The sequence below is a fragment of the Anser cygnoides genome, chromosome 3, assembly GCF_040182565.1.
Source record: "Anser cygnoides isolate HZ-2024a breed goose chromosome 3, Taihu_goose_T2T_genome, whole genome shotgun sequence".
Taxonomy (NCBI): Eukaryota; Metazoa; Chordata; class Aves; order Anseriformes; family Anatidae; genus Anser; species Anser cygnoides.
In genome coordinates this window covers 63,949,341-63,976,526 of record NC_089875.1, presented here as the reverse complement: position 1 = coordinate 63,976,526, position 27,186 = coordinate 63,949,341, and the positions used below count along the sequence as shown (strand labels likewise).

At 38.3% G+C, this 27,186-nt stretch overlaps 1 protein-coding gene across 1 annotated transcript in view; it reads left to right on the top strand.

Annotated features, from left to right (window-relative positions):
* Window positions 1–18,488, top strand: part of LAMA2 (laminin subunit alpha 2) — a 380,764-nt gene extending 362,276 nt beyond the window's left edge. Inside the window, exons 57-66 of the mRNA XM_066993195.1 lie at window positions 750–926; window positions 1,736–1,952; window positions 4,756–4,815; window positions 7,219–7,331; window positions 9,024–9,213; window positions 11,691–11,846; window positions 14,648–14,801; window positions 15,170–15,300; window positions 15,918–16,140; window positions 18,225–18,488. Of these exons, the coding sequence (XP_066849296.1) occupies window positions 750–926; window positions 1,736–1,952; window positions 4,756–4,815; window positions 7,219–7,331; window positions 9,024–9,213; window positions 11,691–11,846; window positions 14,648–14,801; window positions 15,170–15,300; window positions 15,918–16,140; window positions 18,225–18,382 (1,579 nt within the window). The 3' untranslated portion in view covers window positions 18,383–18,488. The remainder of the gene's footprint in view (window positions 1–749; window positions 927–1,735; window positions 1,953–4,755; window positions 4,816–7,218; window positions 7,332–9,023; window positions 9,214–11,690; window positions 11,847–14,647; window positions 14,802–15,169; window positions 15,301–15,917; window positions 16,141–18,224) is intronic.
* The last annotated feature ends 8,698 nt before the right edge of the window (window positions 18,489–27,186 follow it).

Below are 27,186 nucleotides of genomic sequence, written 5' to 3'. Positions count from 1 at the left end.
TTGGCTTGATCAGCCAGTACAGCTGTGCTTCTGAGGCCTGCTGGAAGTATATTTTACCTCCTTCTGTGGTAGGCCCTTAACAGTGTCTTCTGTGGGAGAGCTTTGTATTTTTTAACTTTTTTAACTTGTAACATATGCGTTACCCATGAGACTAAATTATAGCACTTGCATCAGAGTGTGATGAACAATTCTTCTACTCTGCCATCACCCCCAGGGAAAGTAAAAAAAAAAAAAAAAAAAAAAGAAACGCATCACTAGATCTTTTAAAAAGTGTACAGTATCTGCAGTTGATTCCTGCAATCAGAGCAGTCTGCAGCATTGCTTGTCCACCTGCAAGAAAATAATAACACGTACAAACCAGGAAACAAGGAGCCAAACAAAATGCGACCCCATGCTGTTCCTATCCTGCTGAGGACTATATTTATAATGCAGTACAGCAGACTTGGCTCCCACCATGTCAGTGCTACACTACAAACCACTTCTTCCTGTTCAACCAAAGACTGATATTATTGCCTCTCCACAGCACAATTTTGCTGAGCTCTGTTACAGAACCACCAAGGAAGATCAGCAGTAGCTGAAAACCTTCCAGGGGTTAACATTCAGTTAATGTGAGCAGCTAATTACATAATTTGGGTTCACTCAGTGTTATAGCTGGCACATGAGTAAATGAGGCCTGCAAAATGGTGATTTTAATACAAGCAATAGCTGGAGTAAAATATCTATTTTTTGCTTTTAAATGTTTTTCACAGGATGTTTACTGTTCAAGTAGATGAAGACAAAGGCCAGACTCAGAGATTGCCAACAGACCAGCCCATCTCTGTTAGGAAACTCTTTGTGGGGGGCATTTCTTCTCAGTTTCAGATTGCACCTCTCAGAAACATACCAGCATTCGAGGGCTGTATATGGAATCTCGTCATCAATGCCGCGTAAGTCTCACGAATGACAATAAATGTCTGGTTAAAAAGGTCTGGTTAACTGCCTTGGCTATCAAAAGAAACTTCATTTTTGCAATGAATCATAATAACAGCAAGCCCTAAAACATATTCTGTTTTCTTAATACGACCTTGCTTTCTTGTCTGCAAGATGCACTCCAAAGGACATGCAATTAATTAGGTGTTTTACAGCCAAGACAACATCTGTCTATTTAACCATAAAATAGACCAGAGAAATCAACAGAAACACTGTAGTAAGACTTGCCTCAGTGATAGGCATGTATGGGGTACTATTTTAAATAACGCTGATCTCCAAGATTAACCAAGTTCTGAGAACCACCGTGGAAATTAATTTGCTTTGTGGAAAGTGCCTTCTGCGGTAATTTGGAAGGAACATTTAAGTAGAAAGAAAAGGTACAATGAATAAAGTAAAATCACTATAGAAAATATTCACATAAATCTTTCTTTCACATAACTCAGGAACTTCAGTTAGGATCTCATCACCCCACACTCCATCACTGTACAGCAGAGAGAGAAGGACAGCCCCACAATGTGATTCAGCCTACCTAGACAAGCAAAGCTTGCCAATGAGGGTGCCTGTCTCTCTACACTGACTGTAGGAAGGAAAGCCAACTGCAGCTATCATTTCTAATTTAAGTGTCTCACTTCAGTACCTAAACCAGATGGGATAAATCCTGGCTGTTGTGTTATGTGAAGTGAAATTACTAAGCTGTTTTGTAAAAATGGGTGGTAAAGAAGCAGAAAAACTAATGACAAACCTTGATTTCTTTGTGTGTTCTCAGCCCCATGGACTTTGCTCAAGCCGTGTCCTTTGAAAATGCAGATATTGGCCAATGTCCCTCTCTAGAACCAGAGGTTAGGCCACCAGAGGATGAAGATAAACCAACCCACTCAACAGTCCTGATCCAACCTGAGCCAGATGGGGAGAAAGAAAAACCAGGAACGCCTCCTGATAAAGCCTCTCCACCTCCTCCGACACCATCTCTAGCTTCAGCACTTGTAAGTACAGATCACTTCACTCAGGTAAAGCTTGAAAAGTTTCTCTTACATGGCAAAAATTAAAAACCAGCCACCAAGAATAATGAAGTTTTTTGTTGTTGGTTTTTTTTGGTTTTTTGTTTTGTTTTGTTTTTCACAAAAGTAGCAACAATTCAGCATGATGTTGTAAAGAGAACACTTTGTTGCAGGTCAGTAAAACCTGTGGATAATGGAAAACTGGTTGATTGCACTTGCTTGGATTATCACAACTTATTTTAAAGAATGATGTAGAATTCCCTTTGGCTTGCATGCTTATCCCTAAACCCTCATACTTCGGGATGTAAGCCTACCAATACTTGGTCAGGATTGGAAAGGAAATTTTCCTGTAGGAAATTCACATCATTACAATATTTCTTGTGCTGTTCTTTGAAGCACATGCTAACCGCTAACTCAGTGACAGGATAAAGAAACAGGTAGACCAGAGGTGTTTGATAAGACAATTCCTCTATTGCTATTTCATAAATTTTGTCAGGAGACTTAATAACCAAAACCCCAGTCAGTGCTGAACTGAGCTCAATGGTAATTGCCAGAAATTTTAAATTGCTAGACAGGAGCAAGTAGTCATATACAATGACATTTAAGAAGGAACTTCTGTCACACATGTAGCAGTTTTACAAGTTGATGCAACATGTTACTGCCCAGAAAAGATATAACCTTATATATCTAAATATTAAACTGGATAATATATCCACTGGAGTATACTCTTCGGAGAAAAATCCTCTCCATTTTGTTATATCTGTATACAAACCATGCCTTTATACACTATGTAGTTCGGTATGGATGAGATTTCCAAATAGCATGAAAGGACTGCACATTTCACGGTTAGGAGCTTATTTACAATACCATAATTTACAGTACTATGAGACTGTTTTGACAAGCTGACAAATCCAACATTTATTTTCCACTTTTATATATATCAGATACATCAGAGTCAGTGAATTGGACAGTTTCTTCCAGATTGACTTCCCAAGATCTTTTAACCATTTGGGGATGAGCTTCCACGCTGGATGAAAAGTCAGGATTAAGCAGGGATGCTATCTAGTCTGTCAGCTAGGGAGAAAAGAACATGAATTCACTTCATCAGTCATTCCTTGTTACCTGACTCATTTTCAGAATTCACATCTGGTTTTCCTTGAAAATAGGCAGGATGTCTAGCAATGTTTTCCTACCAACATAATGGTACAAAAATTAGGACAAAAATCTCTACTCATTAAGATTAATTTATATTTGAGATTCATGGCCACCTTCACTGGCCAGATACGTGTGGAAGAACGAGTTGTCAGGCACTACTGAAGTCTCCAAAGCCCATACAACCATCTGTGTACCTGGGAACTAAGTGTTAAAGATAAGCAAGCTCCGTCTTAGTTATTACCTAGCTCTTAGCGCCAGAATAGTATGTATTGGACATTCATGCTGTGGGGCAGCATTTTTGATTAATTCCCACAAGGTGGAGTAGTTGTAACTTTCTGTTTGGAGTTCAAAGTAAGCAAATATGCAGCATAGTAAGGCTACCATACAAAGATAAAGAACCATGCAACAACAAGGTAAAAAGGATTAGCTGCTCTTAATGATCACTGTTATCAGATATTGCCCGTTGATCAAGCATTATTTAAAAAAAAAAAAAAAAAAAAAAAAGAAAAGGAAGAAGAACCTGTGATCACAGAATCATAGAACAACTTAACAACTTGGATTGGAAGAGTCCTTAAAGATCATCCAGTTCCAACCCTGCTGCCATGGGCAGGGATGCCGCCCACTAGATCAGGTTGCCCAGGAGTATCACTTATAACACTTACCTGGTATCTAGTTCAGGGAATTGCTGTAGGGTGACTGGCATCCCGGCACTGTTCTCTGCAGGGGTCCTCATGTTTTGTGTATTCAGGGGATGTCTATCCCTCCCTGTGAGTTATCAATCTCCTTCCCGCACTCTAGAGGTACAAGTAGAAATATTTGCTGGGGAACACTTAACTCTGAGCAACATCCCCATCTCTCCCACTTCCCAAGCAGAATGTTGAACACAGACACCTCTCTAACTCAGTAATTTACAACCAAACAGATGAACCAGGCAGTGTAAAAAGAAGCAAGGAAGAATAAGAAAGGCAAGTCAGAAAACGAGAAGAATATTGTCTATTTATTAATACCAGAAACTAGTCCCATTATAACTAGGTGAGTTTTGTATAACATATCAAGAGCTGTGATAACTTGAAACAGGTGTTCAAAATAAAAATCTAAATAAAATACCGTTATTCCACTTTCTTGTTCAGAAAAATGAAACAGTTTTAGTATTTAAAGACCTGATTTTTTTTTTTATAAGGCAAGCTTGTGGACCATTTTTACATTTATCTAAGTTCCCCAAAGTATTTTCTGGGGAATGTTGCAACAAAATAATTAATTGTTGTTTAATAATGAGATAATGACAGTTATGCACAAGCCCATTGAACAAAGACTGTATACGGAAAATATACAGCAAAAAGTCATTTCTATGTAAGAAGCCTAAATAAGGTATCTGTTTTATTTAAGTCCTTTTAGGAGCTCTTTTAGATCTCCACTATGCATCTCCATGGAGAGGGGGAGGGGGAGTTTAATTCCAAATGGAAAAAAAAATCCTCTACTAGAGGCAAGACAAGATCTAGAAGTACAACAGTTGGGAAATGCACTGGTCACCAGTCTGCTGCTGCTGCTTGCTATGAGTGCTAAAATGTTTCTCAACTGAGACCAGTGCTTTGGTAACTGCTGCTTCTGCCTCATGTTATTCACTACTTCTCAGGACTCGCTTGCCACTGAAATGAAGAGCGCCAGCATTACATCTGCATTTGACCCCATGATGGTATCTTCCAACATTTTTCCAGGCATTACTTCATTGCTTTATTAACACTACTTGAGGAGCTGTGGGTACTGTTTCAGTTGTGCTACCTTTTTTCCTACTTTTTCTGTGATTGCTAATACAGCATTGTTTGTCGAGAATGTGTGACGCAGTCCACCAGTGGGCTTTTCTGTTCTTCATTTCCACTGTGATTCACACTTAGCTTCTTGACTTACCAGTCAAGTCCCTGACACCTGAAAAGACTGAAGTAAAGTGCAGCTGAAGAGCTCAGTCTTGAGACTCTCAGGTAATATGGGAGATTATTAAGCAGACGCATTTAAATGTAGTACACCTTAAAGCCATTACAGAAAAAAAACAAAGCCAGGATATTTTAGTGTGGATTGATAATCCATACTTAGTTGACAGTTCTATGAAGGCTGTTAAGCTGGCTGTCCTTAGCTGAAGTGAAAGCAGAAATAGGCTTGTGAATAAAACCTGGATTTTTTTTAAGCACGCCCTATTGAATGATGAATGCTGGTTTTTATTGATCAGTATTATCCATAATTAATCAGTGTATGCTTGCTATGATTCCAGCCATTGCAGATGTGTCTGGCACGTTCCCCTACATCTTGCACTTCCTTACAGTTCTCCTGCTGGGATGCAGAAAAACTGCAGTGTTCTCTGGGAATCAGCTGCAGTGTCAGGGCCAGACATTTCCCTAACAAGCCAATCTAGCAGGCAATTTAATGTCAGAATGTGTCCTCTAACCATGCAATATGCCACAGGAAAGTAGGTGCTAGTTAATTTTTCAGTTCCTTCCTGTCATTCCAGCACCAGTAGTTAGTCCTGATCTCAAAATTTTAGCAAGTCCGACTGTTACAGAATATATATATAGTGTATATATAATATATATAGTATAATAGAGAGAATTATTACTATCATAGTTGTGCAGTTGCATGACAAACTTGTAAATATTAAAATAACTAAAAACTTCACCCAGCATTAAGAGAATAAGGTTTATTTATCTATTTGATGATCACTGGAAGACTGTTAGCACACATTCATAACTTTGTTTGGTCCTGCTGAATTTTCCTTGTTTTTTTCTGTCATTGCACATTGATGTGTACTTGTCATAATGCATGATGTTCTGCTCTGTCATGTTCCATACAGAGCATTATTGGGGAAAATTAATTTTAGAAGTTCTCTTCATTGTTGTGAAGGTCTTTGTGACGTGTGAAAGCAAAAAATATAACACTACTGAAAACCTGAGTGAGAGGGAAAAAGAAATTTCCTCTTTGTATTTGAAATCTTAGTGGCTGATGAGTCATTCATGACATTTTCAAAAAGTTTCACAGAAAGAGCTCTTTGTCTGCAAAGGAACTCACCTTGTGCTTTGCAGGTCCCTGCTGAGTCAGGGCTCAGATAACAGATTGTCACCAACCCAAAATGGTATCAGCTACAGTGCTTAAAAACAGAGCTTACAGCTATGAAAGTGTTTTTTTTTTCCCTGTAGTATTGTTGTCCTAGTAGTGTTGTGTTAGATCCTCTGAGCAGTTTCTTCACAATACTCTCAGTGGGAGACAAAAGCTAGACATGAGTAGGAGCTGGTAATTACCATGGTGTCCCATTGCTCCAGGCACCCACATACAAGAGCTTTTGGGCTAGAGATTAGAAGACCGGGTCAAATTAAAAAGGAAAAAATATACTGGGCAGAAGATATTTTACCTGTCATTGTTATATCACTCTAAGTTTAATAAAAGTGAAGCAGACAGGGAGGGGTTTCTTCATTTACGCCCTGGGTAAAGTGTCTGCATTAGACAGCTCAGGGAGTTTGACAGTTGTTACCTCTATAGGTCAGTCTGCTTTTTTTTTATTGTTGGTGTGGGTCTTTTAACAGCAACAGAGAAAACAACAGCATATTAAACAAATAATACAGTTGTAAAAAATACAAAGAAGTAAAATGAAGACTCACTGACAGGTGCAAGGTCTGAAACTATTTTTATCTCATTTTTAAGTTGACTAGTTTTCAAGTCAACAGCCTAGCATCCCCTTCAAGTTTAAGTCTTGCTTCATTCCTGTAAGAGGGCATCCTACAGTGTAAAACTCAGTTATGTGAGCAAGGAGGACACTAGAAATCACTTAAGAATCTTGTAAATGTCCACTGATGGCATGAAAGCAGCAATGCTCGTATATTACTTGTATTTGCTTTTACAACCAGCTTAATGAGCTCTGCTTTTAAAGCAAGTTCCTGTCATACTGCTTTATAACTTCAGCTTGTGGGATGAAACATCAGCATGCCAGAAAACTGCAGGGCCAGTGTCTAGACTAGGAGAAATAGTCTGATTCCTGAACAGCTGGAGGACTTCCAGCAGGTGCACAGCTGAGATACAAAATACAAAGTTTGTATGAGCACTGTATATTTTGCAGGATTCCTGTGCTGCTGACACAGAACCAGCCATTTTGGAAGGTGGCAAGCAATTTGGTCTTTCAAGGAACAGCCACATTGCCGTCGCATTTGATGACACCAAAGTGAAAAACAGGTACATTGTTTATTTCAGTAATGAGCTTTCATGGAATAATATCAAAATAAAATTCAAAAGCTTCTCCCACAGTTATGGACATAATCTGAAAAAGATTATGTCCCATGGCTAATTCATTTCATTACACAAACATAGATAGTGTTAAAGCATGAAATCTAGGCAATGAAGTGTCCACCCAAGTAACCCTCACAAAAAGAGTTTTTTTTTTTTTTTTTTTGTAAAGGTTTGTTCACATGCAGAACCTAACGAACCTAGACTGACTTAAAGAAAAACAGAAGAATGTAATTAGGTCATCCAACAGAGTTCATTGGTTGCTTTTTGGAAGGAAGTTTCTAGGTTCAGTAACTTGACAATTTATGGTAATAAGCCAACCTTTTTTTTCCCTCTCTTGCAGTAGTTAAGATTGGGCATGCACAGCAAACGTGAAATGACATTGCCCTCTCGAAGTATAATTATACATACATATCCACACTGACATGCAAAGGAATTCCCAGAGTTCCTTCTAAGAAGGATGTTTTTTTTTTTCAATGGGTTTGCGGGGTTGTAACTTGTTAATTGCTCATTTTTGCTGTGAAGGCACATGATCATTAACAAATGTGCTATGCCACACCAGTAAGCAGTTTTGCTGCCTTACTAATTTACAGGTCCATCAGCTTCACGCGCAGTTGTTACCTACACAGATGCTGTACTGTGTATTTTCATTTATGCTAATTTTAGAAAACTAGGAAAACAATTAAAAGAAAAATATAATCCTATGGTCCTCGCATGTGCTCTTTTCAAATAAGAATCCAGGTCTGTCTGCTTTCATGCAATGATTTTTCATGTTTATATATCAACTGCTTTCAGGTACTGACTTTGCAGCTCAGCTAGGGCTAGGCTAGTGATCTGCTGCCAGTACAACCTTTGCATTCTGATAATCTAAATTATTTCCCAGGATCCCATTTCCAAGGTTCTTTGATGTAAGAAGGAAAGACTCACAAAAGCAATAAATGCATCCTGCGTGGGGTGGGGCCTCACCCTCACCGTCAGCTGTCCTACCTGTGTCAGTGCACGTATGGGGCTGGTGGCTTCAGAAGGGGAGGCTGGTTGCAGGGGAGGTTTTCAGCATTACCAATCAGTCAGAGAGGTCAGTGGTTTTCACAAGAGAGCAGACTTCCTCAGACACACCCCCATATTTTGCTGGGAGAAATCAAAATTAGCATTTAATATTCCAACTGTAAAGTCTTCCCTCTGCATCTTTATAACTTTGGTAACTTGCCTTCAGGCAATACAACTCATTAGAAACTAAACATTTGCTGACTGTCACTACAGCTGTCTCTTATTTGTGAGCATTGTGTGTGTGGAAGATGGATGACACCTCTGGAATTTTACAAATGTTGGGATTTTCTAGCAACAACAGCTGCAGCTGAGAATTGTATCTCCAAATTCTTTGCCAAAGTTGCACTTCTGTATTTCCACAGTAACAGGACTAATGAACACTCACATTTCAGGGATCAGATGTGTATGAAATGCAATGCATGCATGACCAAATTATTTTTCTTAACTTTGATGGACAAGTAAAATAGGCCACTAACTGTAAAGTTTTGTTAGAGGAATGCAAAAAGGTAAAGTGGATAATTTTATCTACTGATAATTTGTCTACTCTGAATATCTTTTCTTTTGCATCCATTTTCTTGCTTGTTTGATTTTCAGACTTACAATTGAATTTGAAATCCGGACAATGGCTGAATCTGGCTTGCTGTTTTATATGGCCCGCATCAACCATGCTGATTTTGCTACTGTTCAGATAAAGAATGGACTGCCTTACTTCAGCTATGATCTGGGGAGTGGAGACACCAACACAATGATTTCCAGCAAAATAAATGATGGCCAGTGGCACAAGGTATAATAGTCTCTAACGCTAAATTACTTTCTGTAATGCTAAGAGAAAGCTTTGTTTTGCCTTAAGATATTTGCAGAAATATAGTTTGTACAAGCTAACCTTTCAACTAGACATTTCTGTAGTCTGCAAAATTTGCGCTTTGAGGTGCAATGTTAAGTACACAGTACGTATTCTAACAAAATAAGTTATTGTTGAACTTCGAATTTTCTCCTTCAAGAAGCATGTATTTCTGGACATATTTAGAATATGTTCCATGTATGGTAAGGAATTGCAGAAAATGTTCCTTCTTGCCTAATAGGACTCTAGTGAGTATCATCTTGTCGTGTTTGAATACATCTTGAAAGCCAGTTGTTTATATGTTAATAATGTCACTGTTCAGCCATAATACTAAGAAAAATTGAAAGAAACTAACATTTAAGTAATTTTTTCGTGCATTATTAATTCATTTCATTAGGGATTAAATATGATACTAATGGATGTATTTGGCTTATGTGACTTCACGAGAGGAAGCATTTTTCAATATATGCAATGCCTGTGGCTTTTGGATGGTAAGGGAAGGAACAATATCACAACCATGATGTTCTGTATTTACTGGGCCAAGAACAACAAACGCATAGTATATTCATTAGGTGAAATAAAAGCTTGAAGGCACCAATAATGAAAAAGAAAAACACATAACTATGTATTCAAGGTATATGCTATAAGAGACATTACATTTTGGATAGATATTTGGATAGTCACCGTCCACATCTCTATCACCAAACAAGAATAAGTCTAATTGCACTTTCCATTATGCTCTTAACACTCCCTCTTGTTAGTCATCCTTGGTCTCTCTCTGCTTTATTTCCAGCTGTTCCACAGGAATTTTATTTTCACTCTATTATTATTATCATTATTATCATCATCATCATCATCATCCAGGAACATTCTGATGCTACCAATTGTTCTAAATGCAAAGTGGTTCATAATGGGAAAAAAATAAAGCTGTAGTCATTATTTTATCTATTTTACTTAATGTCTGGGAACAGTAAACTAGTGTGCCTTTATGACGGACCCTCTATAAATACAGAATAAAAATGCATTTTACTCTTTTAGCTCTGTTTTCTCTATATTCTAACTAGAGCATGTAGTTTTCAATGCAAGGTTATGCTCTTCGAGCATGCATGCAACTTGGCACTGTGTGAGAGGTGGACCCTTGTAGATCTCGTTTTTACAGGAAAGAATGGAGACAAAATCTAAATTCACAGCTCCCAAAAAGCAAAAGAAAATCCATTTTGGCATGGGTGGAAGGAAGGCAACCTCTTTAGTAAAAGACCACACTTTTTGTTTCTAAGAAAGCGGGAGCTTTACTTAAAATAACCCTTTTGGTGAGAACCATTTCTCCACTTGAAATGGTTTAGGTTGAAATGTTTCCTTCAGGTCTACAGAAGCTATGGCACTGATAAAACCCTCCTTCCAGGCTTCGTTATTGTGCTACTTCATGTTGCTGCTATCTCTTTAAGTCCTCTGTAAGACTGTCCATTCCCATTTCCTTTCTCACTCACCAAATCCTCCTCCTGCTCAGGGTATAACTATCCATCTCAGATTCACAGTTGTGTAGAAACACCAGGTTCAGTCCCTTGCCACCTGGGCACCCCTGGGCAGTATTCAGTTATTCCTCTTGCATGACAGATGTGCTGCTACATCGAAGCAGAAACAGCCACGTTAAAGAAAAGCCAAAGAAAAATAGTTTGTTTCTGCTCCTCCTCTGAGCTAACTTCTGTTCTGTTTAGCAATCTGCTGTGATAATGTGTGCTACATTTTACCTTTTATCCCTTTTTTATACAGATACATTATTATATATATGTAGAGACCTCAGTATAATCTTTGGACAGAAATTGGCCTACATTTGTTAGGGTAGATTTTCATCAACTGTGCAGCAATTGCACGTCCTCCATGTGATTCACAGTCCATTTGTCTGAACAGAAGCCTTACAAACATAGCTGGTATTATATTTACCCTAGCCTGAACTATAATCTGAGGCACATCCAAACTAGTGGAATAGTAAACTCAATAATGTCTGCAAATGTTCTGTAATAAAGGTTTGCAACAGGTGACACTAACATTCAGCATGTACTGTTACCAGTACTTAACATTACTATCTGATTCTAGGAAAAAGAATATTACAGTGTGCCTATGATAGTAATAATTTCTCTTTCAAAAGGAACCCCGTGTCCTTTCAATAGTTCTGATAAGTAGTAGTCATGATGCCTCCTGACCCAAATCTAATTAAAAGGCAGACATAGGTTTGCACAAAACTTTGCACAGGAACTCTGTTCCATGGACACTATCCATAACTGCTAGCCAAGTACTTCTGATTACCACTACTTTCTCACTTATTGTTATAAATTTTAGACTGTAAGGCTTGTTACAATATGTAAAACACTTTGTTTTCAGGAAACTGTCTGTAATTGTATTACATTTGCATTTCCTTTTAGATAAAAATCATTCGAACCAAGCAAGAAGGAAACCTCATAGTAGATGGCGTTTCAAACAGTACTGTTAGCCCCAAAAAGGCTGATATATTGGATGTTGTAGGGATGCTATATGTTGGAGGATTACCCATTAACTACACAACTAGAAGAATTGGTCCGGTAAGCAAGTTTAACTAAGTTATTATACACTCCTTAAGTATGTCTCAATTGGTACTGTTATCTTCCCAGTTTTGTTTTGCTTTTTCCCTAGACTGCTCCTGAATATTGATAAAATGGATCTTACTGAAGGTACACTAACTCCTTTCAGTGGGAGGATCTGACTCAGAACCCAGTTAATGTAAAGAACTAGGAACAGCAAACAGCTATTGTTACGGAAAAGTAGAAATATCCATATACTTGCATCCACTTGGATTACTACACAGCCAGAGCATAAATTCCTGAATATCGCTTGCCTTTTCTCTTGGCTGTAATCCATCTTGCAGTGAAAGGTAATAAACAGGAAAAGCATCTCCTAAGAGAAGCAGTAGAAGCCAAAACTACCCCTAAGTACTCACTAGTACTGCTGCTTACTGTAGTAATTGGGTTTGTGCTGTTATTGCTAGCTTAGGAGAGAAAGTATTTGAAGACCATGAAAACTCTGTTGTCCTCAAATGTGCATATTTATCACTGTTTCAGCCTAAATGCCCAGCTTTCATGGTGACATGAAAGATATCTTGGCAAACAGAAGTTAATATCATTTTGGCCTAGAAACTCTAGGATTAAATAGGAACACTGTATTCCCTCACCCAGACCATATGGATTTATCTAACCAGATCTGAGGCACTGAAAACCAAAAGCATACATAGCTACCCAAAAATATAATTCCTAATGCTATCAAATTATGTTCTTTGAAATGCAACTGCAATTTACGAATACTAATCTGAAGAGAAAGGTAACACTAAATCCTTACCTATTGCTCATGTCAGAAGTAATAGAGGGAACCCAAGCAGATAAATGGCTCAGTCTGGCAATAACAGTCATGTCAGATTCTGACAGTCTTAAGTGCTTTAGGATTTAATGAAGCTGTGACTTCAGATGTCATTCACAGAAGGTAAAAATCAGTGCTTGCCTTTCAATCATTCCCAGTAAAATACATCTCATGATGTATTAATAGAATATTCTGTTGTAGGCTTCATGCAAAGACTCTGAAGTAAAGTTGAAAGCATGTATTATCTTAGTTCGGGCTTTCCGCTAAACAGACATCAACCTCTTTAGACACTAGTCTAGTATGTAGTGGTAGGTGGACTGGCTTCCTACCAGAAGACTGATACCTACTTGTTTGACATCAACAGATGTCACATTTTAAGCACGCCAAACTCTACTTCCAGCAAAATAATTTATATAGCCTGTTAGCATACTAAAGTATAACCAAGTTTGCTTTTCTACTGGGAAACTGAAATTTTGAAGTTAGAGGATGTTATCAAGTTGTCTACAAATCTTGCATTTCTATGATTGAATTTCACAGTGAAGATGGTAAGAATTGTTTTGTGGTATGGGGTTTTTCTGATAACATAATGTTGATTTGAAGATGATTTTCACTTAGAAAAAAGTGTCTTTGAAAAATCTGACAGAAAAGCAATACATAAAGATTTATAAAGAATATACTCAGCTCGGAGCTGAATATATTCACTGATATTTCTGAAATTTCCATGAAAACTTTGTACAGGTTTGTTTAGTAGTAATAAGATATATATACCACACTACATGCAGCTTTGATTTACAAGGAAAGGGATGGTTTTTTAAGAGGTGGTTTTAGAAAATCTTTCAAATTGCTAGGCAGGATATTATTACAGAAGGTTGTATGCAGAATCAAGACTTCCATCTGCAGGTGTTCCTTTCTTCTTTCTGTATTTATACATATTTTTTCACTGTACTATATGAACTGATTTTTATTTTGCTCTTTTGTATTGCATTGCTTATGAATATGTCTTCTTTTTCTTCCTTAAAAGTGCATATTTATCATTTTCCTCTCTCCCACTGTTATCAGGGATAAACTTTCCTGACACTAAGTTAGGCCTCTATATAAAGCTGAGAACCAAAAAGTAGCATCTTCATACCTTGGGAAGGAGAGCTCTAGGGTAGTTCATAGAGAGGAAGATGCCAATGGCTTCCAGAGGTCCCACTGGGATGGGACTTGGGCAGCCCCTCACTCCTGACCCCCAGGCAGGATCTCACTCATATCATCAGCTTCAGCGTGCCCATGCCACCCACCCGCAGTCACAAAAAGGTGCGCTCTGTGCAGAAGCCAAGCTGGCGCTGCAGTTTGGTACCCAGCACTGAAGCACCCATATACCTGAGCACATCCCCTGCCTCCACCCAGCTCTCTGGTCACTGGTGTGGCCATTGTCAGAATGGTCGCTGGCCCTATAGAAGATTATATGAGAAAATATGTATGGCCAACAACTTTTATGTAGAGGCACAGTTCATTTCAGTAAGTGCCTAAATCCATTAGCTCAGTCTTACCATGTACACCCACAGTAAAGTGATTAAAAGGAGGAGAAAAAAAGCCCTCATAAAATTACCAGCAGCCAGAGAACTATATCCAGTATCTTTGTCTACTTGCAAACCCCATAACCTAGTCAATTAAAAAGGTAAAGTATAGGCCATTAAATTCCTGCATTGCTGATGTAATTTGCTATGTTTCATTATGCAGTGTATTATTTTATGTCCCCCATTAAGCCAGATAGATGTGACTCAGATCACATCTCTGAAAAGTAATGTAATTCCTCCTCAGCGTGATTGAGATTAGATACCAATTATAATCAGATATTAAGGATTAACGACATAAAATTAGAGTATTATTCAGCTCCATAAAACCAGCAAAGAAAAGGTACTTTTTAGTGACAAAATGTAGGCCTTTATTCTAAGCATTTCAGTTTGCTTTGCAAAGTTATACATTTTGTTTGAAATATGGACTGCAGGTCACCTATAGCATTGACGGCTGCATCAGAAGTTTTAAAATGACAGAATCACCTGTTGACCTGGATAACCCAACTTCAAGCTTCAACGTTGGAAAGTGCTTTGTCACGGCCCAGAAAGGAACGTACTTCGATGGAACAGGCTTTGCCAAAACAGGTAGCAAACAGCAATTTTCCTGATAGGCAAAGAACAAAAAAAGAGGAGACACTGTTTTCAAAAATGTCCAGTTCTACCTAACTCCTGTTGACTGGAGGCAAAGTGAGACCAGAACATGAAAATCCCACTTATAATTTTTAATTATCTTGCCTAGGGATGGAATGTATGACTTTCTAGCAAGGTCTCACACAAAGTGCAGCCACCATAACTGTTTCTTACATGATTTCAAATGAAATGGAGTGCATTAATAATGCTAAGTTATACAAGGTAACTACCTTGCATTACTGGCAATGCACTGTGTGATTATTAGGAATAATATAATTAAGTACCTTTCTTCATTTTATTACACTTTCCATTTTCTCTCCAAGTTGGTGCATACAGAGTGGGAACAGATCTGCTAGTGGAATTTGAATTCCGCACAACACAGATGAATGGTGTGCTCCTAGGAGTAAGCAGCCAGAAAATGGATGGGCTTGGCATCGAATTAGTGGATGGAAAAGTAAGTAGAAAGCAGTTTTAACTCTTTGTAAATATTATTTTTAAAAAGCATCCTTTCAAAGACTTTTTGAATGCAAACTTAATACTCCAATCTCAAGATATATCAGTCAATATCAGGACTTGCCACTTTCCATACATCCAGAGGTTCTTACACTTTTACAAACATATTCTAAAAAATTCTGTAACACTTGACTTTCCCAAAAGTGCAACATCCATACCTAAATTTGAACAGGAAACATTTTGAGGAAAGCCTTCATCATTAATAACACTGGTTTCCTATGTGTATCTTTTATTTCAGCCTGGTAAACCAGTTAGTATTCTATTATTATGAGGAGCTGTTTAGAGAGTGCATAGAAAGGGGACTCAAAAACTAAGACAAAAAAGAAAAAATAACAAACTATACAACAGGTTTGCACATTTCCATTCATTTATATGAGTGACATGATGAAGACCCTCCCTGAGACTATGCAGAAGGACAGCAATTGACACAGAATGTTATTAAATCCGAGCTTTAGAGTGTGCAGTCTGAGTGTGTTGATTTTAAATACACAAACATATAAAGAAAAGAACTGTGTAACTGTTTTGAGAAATATCTCACTTTGATGTCATGCTTTTCAGGTGATGTTTCATGTTGACAATGGTGCAGGCCGATTCTCTGCTATCTATGAGCCTGATGCACCAAACAGATTGTGTGATGGGCAGTGGCACAAGGTTGTTGCAAACAAGATCAAACACCGTTTAGAGCTGACTGTAGATGACACACAAGTGGATGGTAACAGTCCAAACAGAGCCTCGACCTCAGCAGACACTAACGACCCTGTCTTTGTTGGAGGATATCCTGGTAAGCATTAAGGCACAAGTAATGCTTTACTTGTGCTCTAGCAACGCAGCCTTGGTAACATTGTAAATGCAATTAGGACTAGTATGCTAAAGTTGGTGGATAAGAATACCTAAGTTTGTATCACTTGGCATGGATGCTTTTTTCTGCATCCAGCTGCATTTCAGAATTAGAAGTTCTGCAGCACTACAGGATTCTCACCAGTCCCCCCTGCCCAGTCTCAGATGGAGATGCTGTCACAGAGGAGCAGGCAAACTTTCTGCCTTCTGCTGCTCACAATGCACACAGCCTCCCTGTTAAAACTTTCTTTTTTAATAATCATTAGTAACAGTGTTTGGCAACTTAAATTTACTGAAAGAATGCATACATACCCTTGAGGAGGCAAGGCACTGTGTGTAAATGAGCATGTAAAATATGAGGAATTGAGGAATGTGGACAACAGCTTGCACAGAGGTGAGAGAACACCTTTTCCTGATGAATGTTTTCACTCTGGAGTCTAGTGACCCTGCAGTAACTAAGAAAAAAGAAACTGATCAAAATTTCCTACTCAGTAGTCTGGAAGTCCTTAAAATATCTTGTTTCTAGCAGAGGTAATTGAACAGGATCCAGAACTGGGCTGAGCTCTGCAGCTAGCTTCATCTTTTGTTATGCTGACAATGAATGCTAGCTGATCTGTTCAGAGGAAATCAACAGGCTTGTCTAATAGCAGTTTGCTTTCTGAAAACACAGATAAAGTGTTTGCAAACTGTCAATTCTGTTGTATTTACAATAAAGTTTTCCTCTAGTTGGCAAACAAAAGAACTAAGTTTGCAATGTGTGTCTGTTCTAGAGCAAACTGAGATCAATAGGGGAAGACTCCTCTTAAGTAAATTCCTACATGATTTTAGGAGATAGTGCCAGAGACTGAGCAAGGATGTCAATTACTGGCTATCCATAGAAACCGTTACTCATCTACTACTACTCTTCCCTATTCAAGGACGCACAGGTTGCTTGAACTAGTGGAAACACATCCTATGTGAAATACTACAATGCTATGGCCAGCCAGTCCGTACCAGCATAAAGTATTTCTGCAAACCTTAGTTGTATCAATCACATAGATATGTACTGGAGTGCATCCCTGTAGGCACTTTTTCACTTGGAAGAAATGAGAGACAAGTTCAGCCATGAATTTCAAGCAATTGAGATAAAGATTTTCAGTGTTCCAGTCAAACCAACCCTCACTTCTATCACTGTCCATTCACAGTAAGATAGTTCCCTCCTTTGTTCAGAACAGGTCTCCCTGCAGCCCTAATGATGTAGCAGTATTAAACGCCATCCAGCCAGGGTGATAGCAAAGTCTTGTGGCTTTTGTTTTTTATCTCCATTGGTTGGAAACAGAAGTGACAAGAGTGCTGAGGTGCTAACGGGCTGACTTCTCACCCCTTCCATCAGAGTGGTTCCAAAGAATGTTTATCAATATGATAAAGAGCACTTTATATACATAATTTATATATATACGTAATATATATATAGCACATATATGTAAAGAGTAAGCAAGAAGAAAGAAAAGGAGAGTGTTTGAAAACTGTTCTTTATATGACAGCTGAAGCACATGGTTGAGGAAATGACTTTCTCAAGATACTAGAGCTAATGAAAATTGCACCACTTTTGGCCTTTTTTTTTTTTTTATCCCTTTTCCTCTGTTATGTTGTGGATAAATACCTTAGAAGTTGGCAGGATGAGCATGTATGTATCATACACCACTTGTAGGTAACAAACTGTCATTTGGCCATTTTGTTTCATTTACCTATTTTCCTGATTTATATAGTTTACAATGGCAGTTTAAACGTCCTCAGATTCTGCCACTGTCACGCTAGGACAGGAAAAGGAAAGAAGACTGGATTTACTACTACATTAAGGGTTTATCATATTCACTCATAATGTTTGTCACTTTTTGGGAATATTAGATTACGTAGAGCAAATAAAACATTAAGTTTATATATATATATCACTGGGGACATTTGTTCTTTGGCAGGACTGTTGTAGAACAAACTGAAGTATCAGCTCAAACTTATCTAATTCCTTTTCCCTTTTTTTCCCTCCCTCAGATGGTGTGACCCAGTTTGGGCTGACCACTAATATCCGTTTTAAAGGATGTATTCGATTTCTGAAGCTCACCAAGGGTACCGCTAAAGCTCAAGAGATTAACTTTAGCAAAGCTTTGGAGCTGAAGGGTGTTCAACCGGTATCATGCCCTGCAAACTAACTGTCATTCAGCTGATACGGGTCTGTTTGTATAAGCACTTCAGACTAAAAACAAAACAAAAACCTATATATACACTGCATTCATAATAAAATGTCTTTATGCAATATTTGGGTAGTGTTTGTGGTATATTCAAATGGCTATTTCAAGGTACCTCCCAAACAGATTGCCAGAAGTAATCTTCTCCCTGCCTTTCATTAAGGGTGTAAAGCAATATTTTTTCCTATCTATCTCTTTCATTGTAGCTTGAAATGGAAGTGTTTCAGCATAATTCTGCTGAGTGAGACCATGCAGGATGTTCCTTTGCTGTGGAACTTACATTCCTTTTCTGGTCTTAATACAGTGCACTTGCATACATACACAACTCTGTCCTTCATTTAAAAAAAAAAAAAAAAAAGGACATGAATTTACTTCCAAAAAGCTTGCTTTGGTCACTCCCAAGAGTCATTAAAAATTTTCTGTGATCATAATATTTCCAATGAAAATTTCACTGAGAAAATGCTAAGTTTTATGTATTCTGTGTGGCTGCTGTCATGCTATGGCCTTGGAATTAAGCGCAGGGAAGGAAAATGTTTCTGCTTGGTTGGTTTATATGGCCTTATTACAGAAAAACATTACACCTAAAATTTCTGCTGTGTTATTTGAACAGCACTGAGTTTTAACAGAGGCTATGAAGTAGAAGCATCCTCGAGATTCCTAGCATGGTACATGTTGCTAATCTTTACTGTCATCTATTTAATCAAGCCCTTAATGTAAAAGCAGCTTCCAAAGTTAGACTCTAATGCTCAATGCCGTCCATTTGTGAGATATTCTGAAAGCAGCAGCCATCCCAGATCTCCCTTAAATAAAACTTAGAGAACTCAGCGAATAGCAGTTTAAACATCAATAAGAAGAAAAAAGTTGCTTTCCTGATTCTCACTAAAATGCCAAATCCTGGTGATTTTCCACTGTATGTTTTAGAGGACTATGAAATCATCACTGAAGTGTGGATTATCTTTTCTATGGGTTGTTTCAAATTGTCAAACTTTACTTTTGCAAAGGTTGTGCTTGGACATGCAGAGAATACGCTGTACAAATGTAAAAACAACTACCTACAGAAAAGACTGCAACAGCAGAAGAAAAACCGAGCAGTTTACACTCAGCAATAAAACACCACAACCACGCAATTAAAAGGAAAGTGATTTTTTTTTCCCCCACGGTGAGCTTGAATATACTTTTTCAGAATTTCTGACATGCCTGGAAAAAGGATGCATACGATATTTGCAAAATTGTGCTGCCAGAGAGCAGTCCTGCAGGGGTACTTTGTATTTTACAAACAACCTCTTTGGCATTCAATTTTTTCTCTAAACTGCCACAGGAGAAAACTTTAAACTGTGAAAGTACATTAAAGAGATGGTAATAAATGTGTTCATTGCCACTCCAATGATTTGGGGATTCTAACATTCATCAGATACACCTGAAAAAAAAGCATCTAACTCTTGGGAAGCCCTGAAGTAATTGACTTCAGTAAGTATTTCTAGTTTTCACTTGCAGCTGGTCCTTTAATATTAACAAACAGTTAATGGTTGTGCAACTTTAATGCACGTTTGATGTGTTCATTAAAGCATGCATTTGTCTCTGAAAAAGCATAATTATGGGAAATGTATGGTATTACTATAACTTCTACCCTTTCCTATCATGACTAACAAACACACCATAAAACATTCATGTGTTTATTTTATTATTTTTAATGTTCCTTGCATTTCACCTGCTCTCATCCATATAATATTTCAGGATAAAGATAAAGATAAGATAAAGATAAGCTTGAAAAGCTTAAGAAAAATAGGTGATAACATTTCAAAAAGTTGAATAGTTCCAAAATTCTTGTCAAATATGAATAAATGAAGCTCCAAGACTTACTTGTGGAAGGTATTATTGGGATGAATTTCACACAAAACCTTGACAAGCCAAGCCATTTGGCCCATCACACACACAGACATTTGCTAGTTTAGAGACACATTTCCCCAGACGCTAGCTTCTATTCAGCATGTTGGATTCTTTTTAACATAAGCTTGCTTGCAAAGTATTATACGTTTTTCAGACTTGAGGCCACAAGGGAAATTCAGACAACTGAGACTAGAACGCCAGGAATTAATTCCACATCCTTCCTCAGAGGCAAGGAACTGCCAGTGGTCTGCTCAGCCCTACATCCGCAATGGTCTTTCACACAAAGATGGCTTTGCCTTAGAAACAAATACTGGAGTTTCTGCATTAAAGAAATGGGGGGAAAAAAGCCTTTATGTTCTGTGCTCTATTGAGTTATTTCTCTCTTGCATGGCCTGGGAGGAATGTGTGGGACAGAGCAAAAACAATGAAACAACGAACATTATTACTTTTCTTAAACTTTTGTGTGGAAAGAAACAACCAGCTGCTGTTCTTGGCTAAAAGAAATAAATTCAGTAGGCTGAAACAACAGCTACTTTAGCAAATGGACAAGTTAAAAGCAAATTGTAAAACTGCCTAATTTTTTTTTCATAGATCATTGAGTGGGTGCATCAAATACTGCTAGAAAAGCTTTTTGCCTTTGAAGATTCAGTAGAGTATCTGGGAATGATCCCAGCTGCCTATTATTACCTTTTGCTATACAACGGACTCATAGATTGGTAGGTTCCGAATAGAGACTGAAAATGCCTGAAAATAGAAGATTTTGAGCCTCAGAGCTATATTCAAACTGCTAGATAGAGACTACATCAGTGTTGAATGTGCCAAAAGCAGTCATATCTTCCCAGTTTAGGACTGTAATCTAACATACATCTATAAAACACAAGTATTTAAAACCTTATTTTGGTGGGGTTTTTTTGCATTTGGAAGTTTTTACTTCTTTTTTTTGGGGGGGGGGCATGCATTAAATAGTTTTCAGTGCTAAAGTTCAAAACTAGAAAAAATTCACACAGGTGATTTTAAAATTGTATTTAAGATTAATCTTTTTGAGTGTGGTCACCTTGAGGCTTTTGTGACAAAGATTCACTCTGTGAATGGGACAAATGCTTGTTCATCTCTAGCTTTAGCAAAACTGCTATGTATGAAAAAAGTTGTGCTTTCAATTTCAAATATACCCAATTTTCAACTTAAGTGCTTTGTAAAGAGCAATATACTTGTGCTTTCTACCTCATCATACTTTCTTCTCTTCATGGAAGTTCATGAAGAGCAAACTGTTTTGTTGTCGTAGTATTGTTCTTTAGAGCTCACAAGAAAAACTTAAGATACTTAAAAATCCAAACCATTTTTCATTTGTTTTAACATAGAAAATATGAGGGATGCCAATTCCAGCTTTCCCTTGATCAGACCAACAAGAAAAAGTGTATGCCACACATTTCACGAGAACTTATCTACTGAAGGACCTACAGAAGATCACCATCCCCACATACACAACAGTTTTTAATCCTTTAAAGAAGACTTCGCCGTTTTCATCTGTCTAAGGGTTTATGAAAACCTATAAAACTCTTCTGAAAATATCCTATGCAATGAAAAAGGTTATTTTCAGACAATTTAATGAGGTGCTATAGCTGGACCACTGGATTTTTTTAGTCTAATACTTTTTTTTTTTTAAAACTGCATTTTCCAATATCAAAACCCTAGCAGTTCTTCAGTCAACCATCAAGTCTTACAGTATACATATGAGCTGAACTTCTGGTGTAAGTATGTAAGAAACATCACCTTTACTGTCTCATGCTTCATAAATAGACACAAAACTATCCAGAACTTTCTACAGAATTTCTTAAATATACTGCTGATGTGTCACACAAACCCCAAATTATTCAGTCTATATATTCCATGCTGTTATTCTTCATACTCAAGAGTATAAATAATTTCTTTAAGTAGCTGAAATCCCAGATGATTCCTGACATTATGCATCTATTTTAACTCCAAAAATCAAACTTCTCCCATTTCAAGTTTAGTGGTCAATGTAGCATAAAATGACAGCACTTCAGAAACTTAAGTATCTAGTTTAAGCAAAGGAATAAAATTCTAGGGAGAAAAAAAGAAAAAAACACTACATCAATCAGCTCTCCTCTCTCATACCTCTCACGCTCCCACTGGGACCAACATCACAACCTGTAGTTCAAATCTAACACGGTCTCACAATTTTCACTTGGCTACAGTTATTTATTCTGAGGAGAACTGCATAAAACTTTCTTAATGCTAGAGTCACTTCTTTTTTCCCTTGTTTTTAGAAGGGATGTTTGAGTACAAAATTAAACCTGTGCTTTCTGCTTGCCATTTAGTATTTAAGGTTTACTCTGTAATAATGATAATGAAAGTAGATGTCTGGCATTTGAAAGACTAACTTTTATGATGTATAGCATTGCAAAATATTCCACAAAGCCGAATAACCTGCTGTGACATCTCCCCTTTTAATCGTAATTTATTTTGACAACTTTGGTACTTCTAGTTGGCACGAGCAAGGAAGGATGACTGGCAGCTGAGGCCCTGGAGTCGTAAATTTCCCATGGTTTCCTTCATTAGGATTCTGTGCTACCGTGTAACATGACTTTGATTTAACAGCCAAAGGCCTCATTCGTTCAGGAGTTTCATGTTAGTAGGAAGAGCTGGCCATGCGCGTGCCCAGGCCTCTGCATGGAGGGACCACAGGGCACGGAGTGATGCAGGCCCCGACGTCCCTCAAGGGCACAAAGAGGTGGAATAAATGAGGGCCTCTCCTCCACAGCTTTGAATGACTTGGGGTTAGAGCCTTCTTAGGCACTGAGATGCCTGGAAGTGAAGGCAGGCCTAAGACAACACAGACTGATGGCCCTACAGTGATGTCAGTGTTTGTATCAGTTTACCCCACCTCTGGATTCAACAAGGATCTGAATGCTACAAGTTGTCTCTAATATTTCTTACTCACCATTTGTTCAAGCAACCCCTCTATTTCCTTCCTCTTTTAAAAACTTTATGTTAAACTCGCTTGAGGGAAAGTTATCACCCCTCTTTTTTCCTTGACTTTTTAGTTCTCTGCAAAGCAGAGAAAGATGTTCTACAGCTGAGGTGGGAGTCAATCATTAGCTGAAAGGAAATATTGCTGCTCAGAAACAAAAGATGCCACGTCAGTATTTTGTTACTGATGTCAGACCCATTTTTTACTTCAAAAGGCCAAAGGAACTGACTCCAGTAAGACACAACAGGCTCTCATTTATCACCATATCAGCACATGCCATTTCCAGAGCTCCGCTAGCTCTGAGGCCTGCGAGCCCTGTGAGCTGAGGCTGCTCTGTTCCTTCCGCTCAGCCAGCAGGGCTGCATGCCCAGAGCATGCCACGACCAGCAAGCAGCAAACCATGGACACTCCAGGGGCAGCAGACCAACCCGCTTACACTCTGGGTGTTCTGCTTCATTTCATGTCACTGGCGAAAGCTTTCTGCCCAACAGGACTTGGTGGCCCTGCCACAATTCACTATGACACCCAGTGTTAGTGTTACGCTTGACTAAACACAACAGAACCCCAGCTTAGAGAAAGACTTCCAAATCCAAGTAATATCAAACATTTCCATCCGTACAGAAATATCTGACCAAACAACTCACCTAAAATTCTCTTAATAGGTTCCTCAAGAAATTTCTGAGCTTCCCACAACGAAACGAACTCCCATCTCAGCAAACCTGAGATGCAAGCACAGCCGCTTACGTCTGTCACAGAACTGCAGCATCTTAAGAAATTAACCTTTCATACATATTCATTCAACCACACTTCTTGCTGCTAATGGCTGTATTATTGCTACTATTCAGTCCATTTTGATAATCTGAGCAATTTTTTCTCATTAAGCTACAAATAATTTAACAATGGGGGTGAATTTGGCTGGAATAGCTGATCAAACTGGTTGAGAATTCACTGATACTGAGGCAAGTAAAAAAACATATATAAAAAAATCAACATGGCTTCTGACTGCTGTTACAAGTCTGCTGTTTTGTAGAAAATCTCAAAGTAATAAGGCCAGGGTATGGATAATACTACAGTGCATCTCTTCCAGGCCACAGTCAGCTGGACAGAGGGGTCAGAAAGAAAATCCTCAGATGAAGATGATATATTAGAACTACTTGCTACCAGGGGTGGGCCTAAATGAGAAAACCCACTTCTCACCTACTGAAGGGAAAGATTACAACATGCAAAACACTGAATTTGGGTCTAGATAGGAGATTATACATTCGTACAGCTGTGTGGACAGTTCTGAGAGGGAAATAAGCGGGTCAGGAATGCCATTATAGCAGGGCAGAGAAAAGGGTTGCTACAGCTGGGAGTACTTCAGCTGCAAATCTGCGCCAGAGCCAGATGCAAAATGGCTCACAGTGGTTTGTTTCTGGCTTTTCTCATGCAGATGACAGAAAGAAAAAATGTACTATAAAATCTGCTCAAAGTGTCTGTATAGTCTCACTGTGTTGCTCACACCTCCTGAAGATTACAACTGTTCAACAACAAGATAATGCTTATGGGTATACTTTGTTTTTACAAGTGTGTAGGGTTTGGTTTTTGTGGTGTTTTTCTTTTCTTTTTCTTTTTTTTTCCCCAAATTATGATGGGCCAGAAAATTCACCGCTGCTTCTCTCTTTTATATAAATAAACATTTATATATATAAAGTGCCTGTCACCATATTGATAAACCACTCTGATGGCAGGGGTAAGAACAGGAGTTGGCCTGTTAGTACCTCAGCACTTCTGTTTCCAGCCAATTCAAAAAAAAAAAAAAAAAGCCACAGGACTGGGTTGCTTGGCATCCATCCTACAGAGGGACCACCAAGAGGAACAGAACCCTGCATCCAGACATTACACTTCAAAATACAAACTAAAGGCAACAGTGCTGCCTTCCAGCTACATTTAAAGATTGCGCAGTCATTATTGACTAACATCCAACAGAGCCACCTCAAACCTTGTAAGGCAGGGTTCAAAGAGGTACAGTGAGCTGAACGTGCATCTATCTCAATGCTCTAAGAACAAGTTTGCAAGGTGCTAATATATTCAGTGCAAGACTAAGGCAAGCACAGCCACAACGATCACACCTTTGCATACGTTGTCCAACAGGTATGTCATTTTATTCTTTTACATATTTTCATATACTTAACCAAGGTACCCGTGTGCTCTCAAATACCAGCAGGTATTGGCACATTGTATTTTTAAAGTGTCTAAGGTATTTTTCCATAAAAGACATCAGATGTTGCTGCTGCTTAGGAATTATTAAAAGTACTAGAGCAGAGGGAGAATTAAGTTTACCACTTAGCTGCCTAGTCCATGGACCATTTTCTGTCCACCTCTCCTCTGAAACATTTTTGAAATTTAAAAAAAAAAAATCCTTGGGGAAAAAAATCGCAACCTCCTCACTAATTAATTTACATTTGTTTTTTATATCTTTACTGGCATTTCTCTTTTCTGTGGTGATTTTGATTGAAAAGTGGTTGTTCCTCTTTTACTTTGTGGTGTGTGACATCTTTGTTACATGCTGTTTTGTGCTATATAAGAATATACAGTTTTGACTGCTACTTATTATTTTGCCCTGGTAATCTATAATTAGTCACCTTAGTGATGACATGTTTCTTTCTTCATAGCAATACTCCTTTTACTAATTTTTAAAATTATTAATTACAAAACAAAAACGTATTTGTCTATCTTCATTTTTCTACCACTTCATATATAGCTTATTTGGGGCAAGCAAGAAAACAAAGTAAGCCTTTTCCCTAATGTCTGGAAAGGGGGATGGATAGGCTTAGCTCTAGACCTAGGAACAGTCCTGTGGTAGGGAAAAACACTAACAACGGGGGGGGGGGGGAATAAAAGCAAGGGCTTGAAGAAACCAAGGTTTCTGCTTTGATAGCAGCTGTCCCTATGAAACATCAGTGCCCACAGCCCTACTTGGCACGTGTTGCAGTGGGCAAAGATCAGGGAGCAGGGGAGAGGAGCTGGACAGTTCGTAAGCTTTCAGTGATTTTTAACTCACCCTTTCTAAATGTAGTTACTCCAGCTTTATGTAGGTTTCTCTCTTGTGAGCCAGTTCAAGATGATACAACAGCACTTCAATTCTGTTGCTGGTCAAATGCAAGCACACCTCAAGGTAAGGGCAATTTTACAATCCTGATTCATTTATCAAACCTGACAAGTACTGCACATTATGATTTCCATGTGACAGTTTGACTGTAAATTTACCCTCTGCAAGATCCTTTTATATGCATTCAAACTAATTTACCTCTTGCTGATCGAGTCCTACCTACCTCGTAATTTGCTTAAATGCAGAGCCTAAATTGACTAAATCAAATGCATTTGCGCAAACTCAATAAACAGAGCCATTACCCACTGAAATAAGCAAGTCTCCTAAGAGCGTCAAATGCTTCATTACAGTGGAAGAGTTGGCTCAGGAGCCCCACGCCACTCCAGCTAACGACCATGTTTCTCTCTTCATTTCATTAGCCAGTCTGAGGCCTCCAATACTTTTTTTCTAGAAACGGAAGCGCAAGAAGCGTACATAGCTTTATCAAGTACGGCAACCAAAGCAGCTAAAGCTCATTTTCCAGTGTAATGAAAAGGAACCAGTGCAGAAAGATACATTTAAATATCCCTGCTAATGCATGCATTAGCTAAACCATAGTCATTCTTAAAGATCTCAACCACATAGCACACTGCCTCCATTTGTGGAGGAGGTCATAAAATTATTGCAGCTCTGTGTCAGCACATGATTTTTATAGCAATGCAAAATACAGCTGAGTCACCTGGCTCTGTGTCTGGCACAGCACCTCAAAAGGCACTTTGGTTCGCCATTGCAAAGCAACCCCTCAGAAACAAACACCCT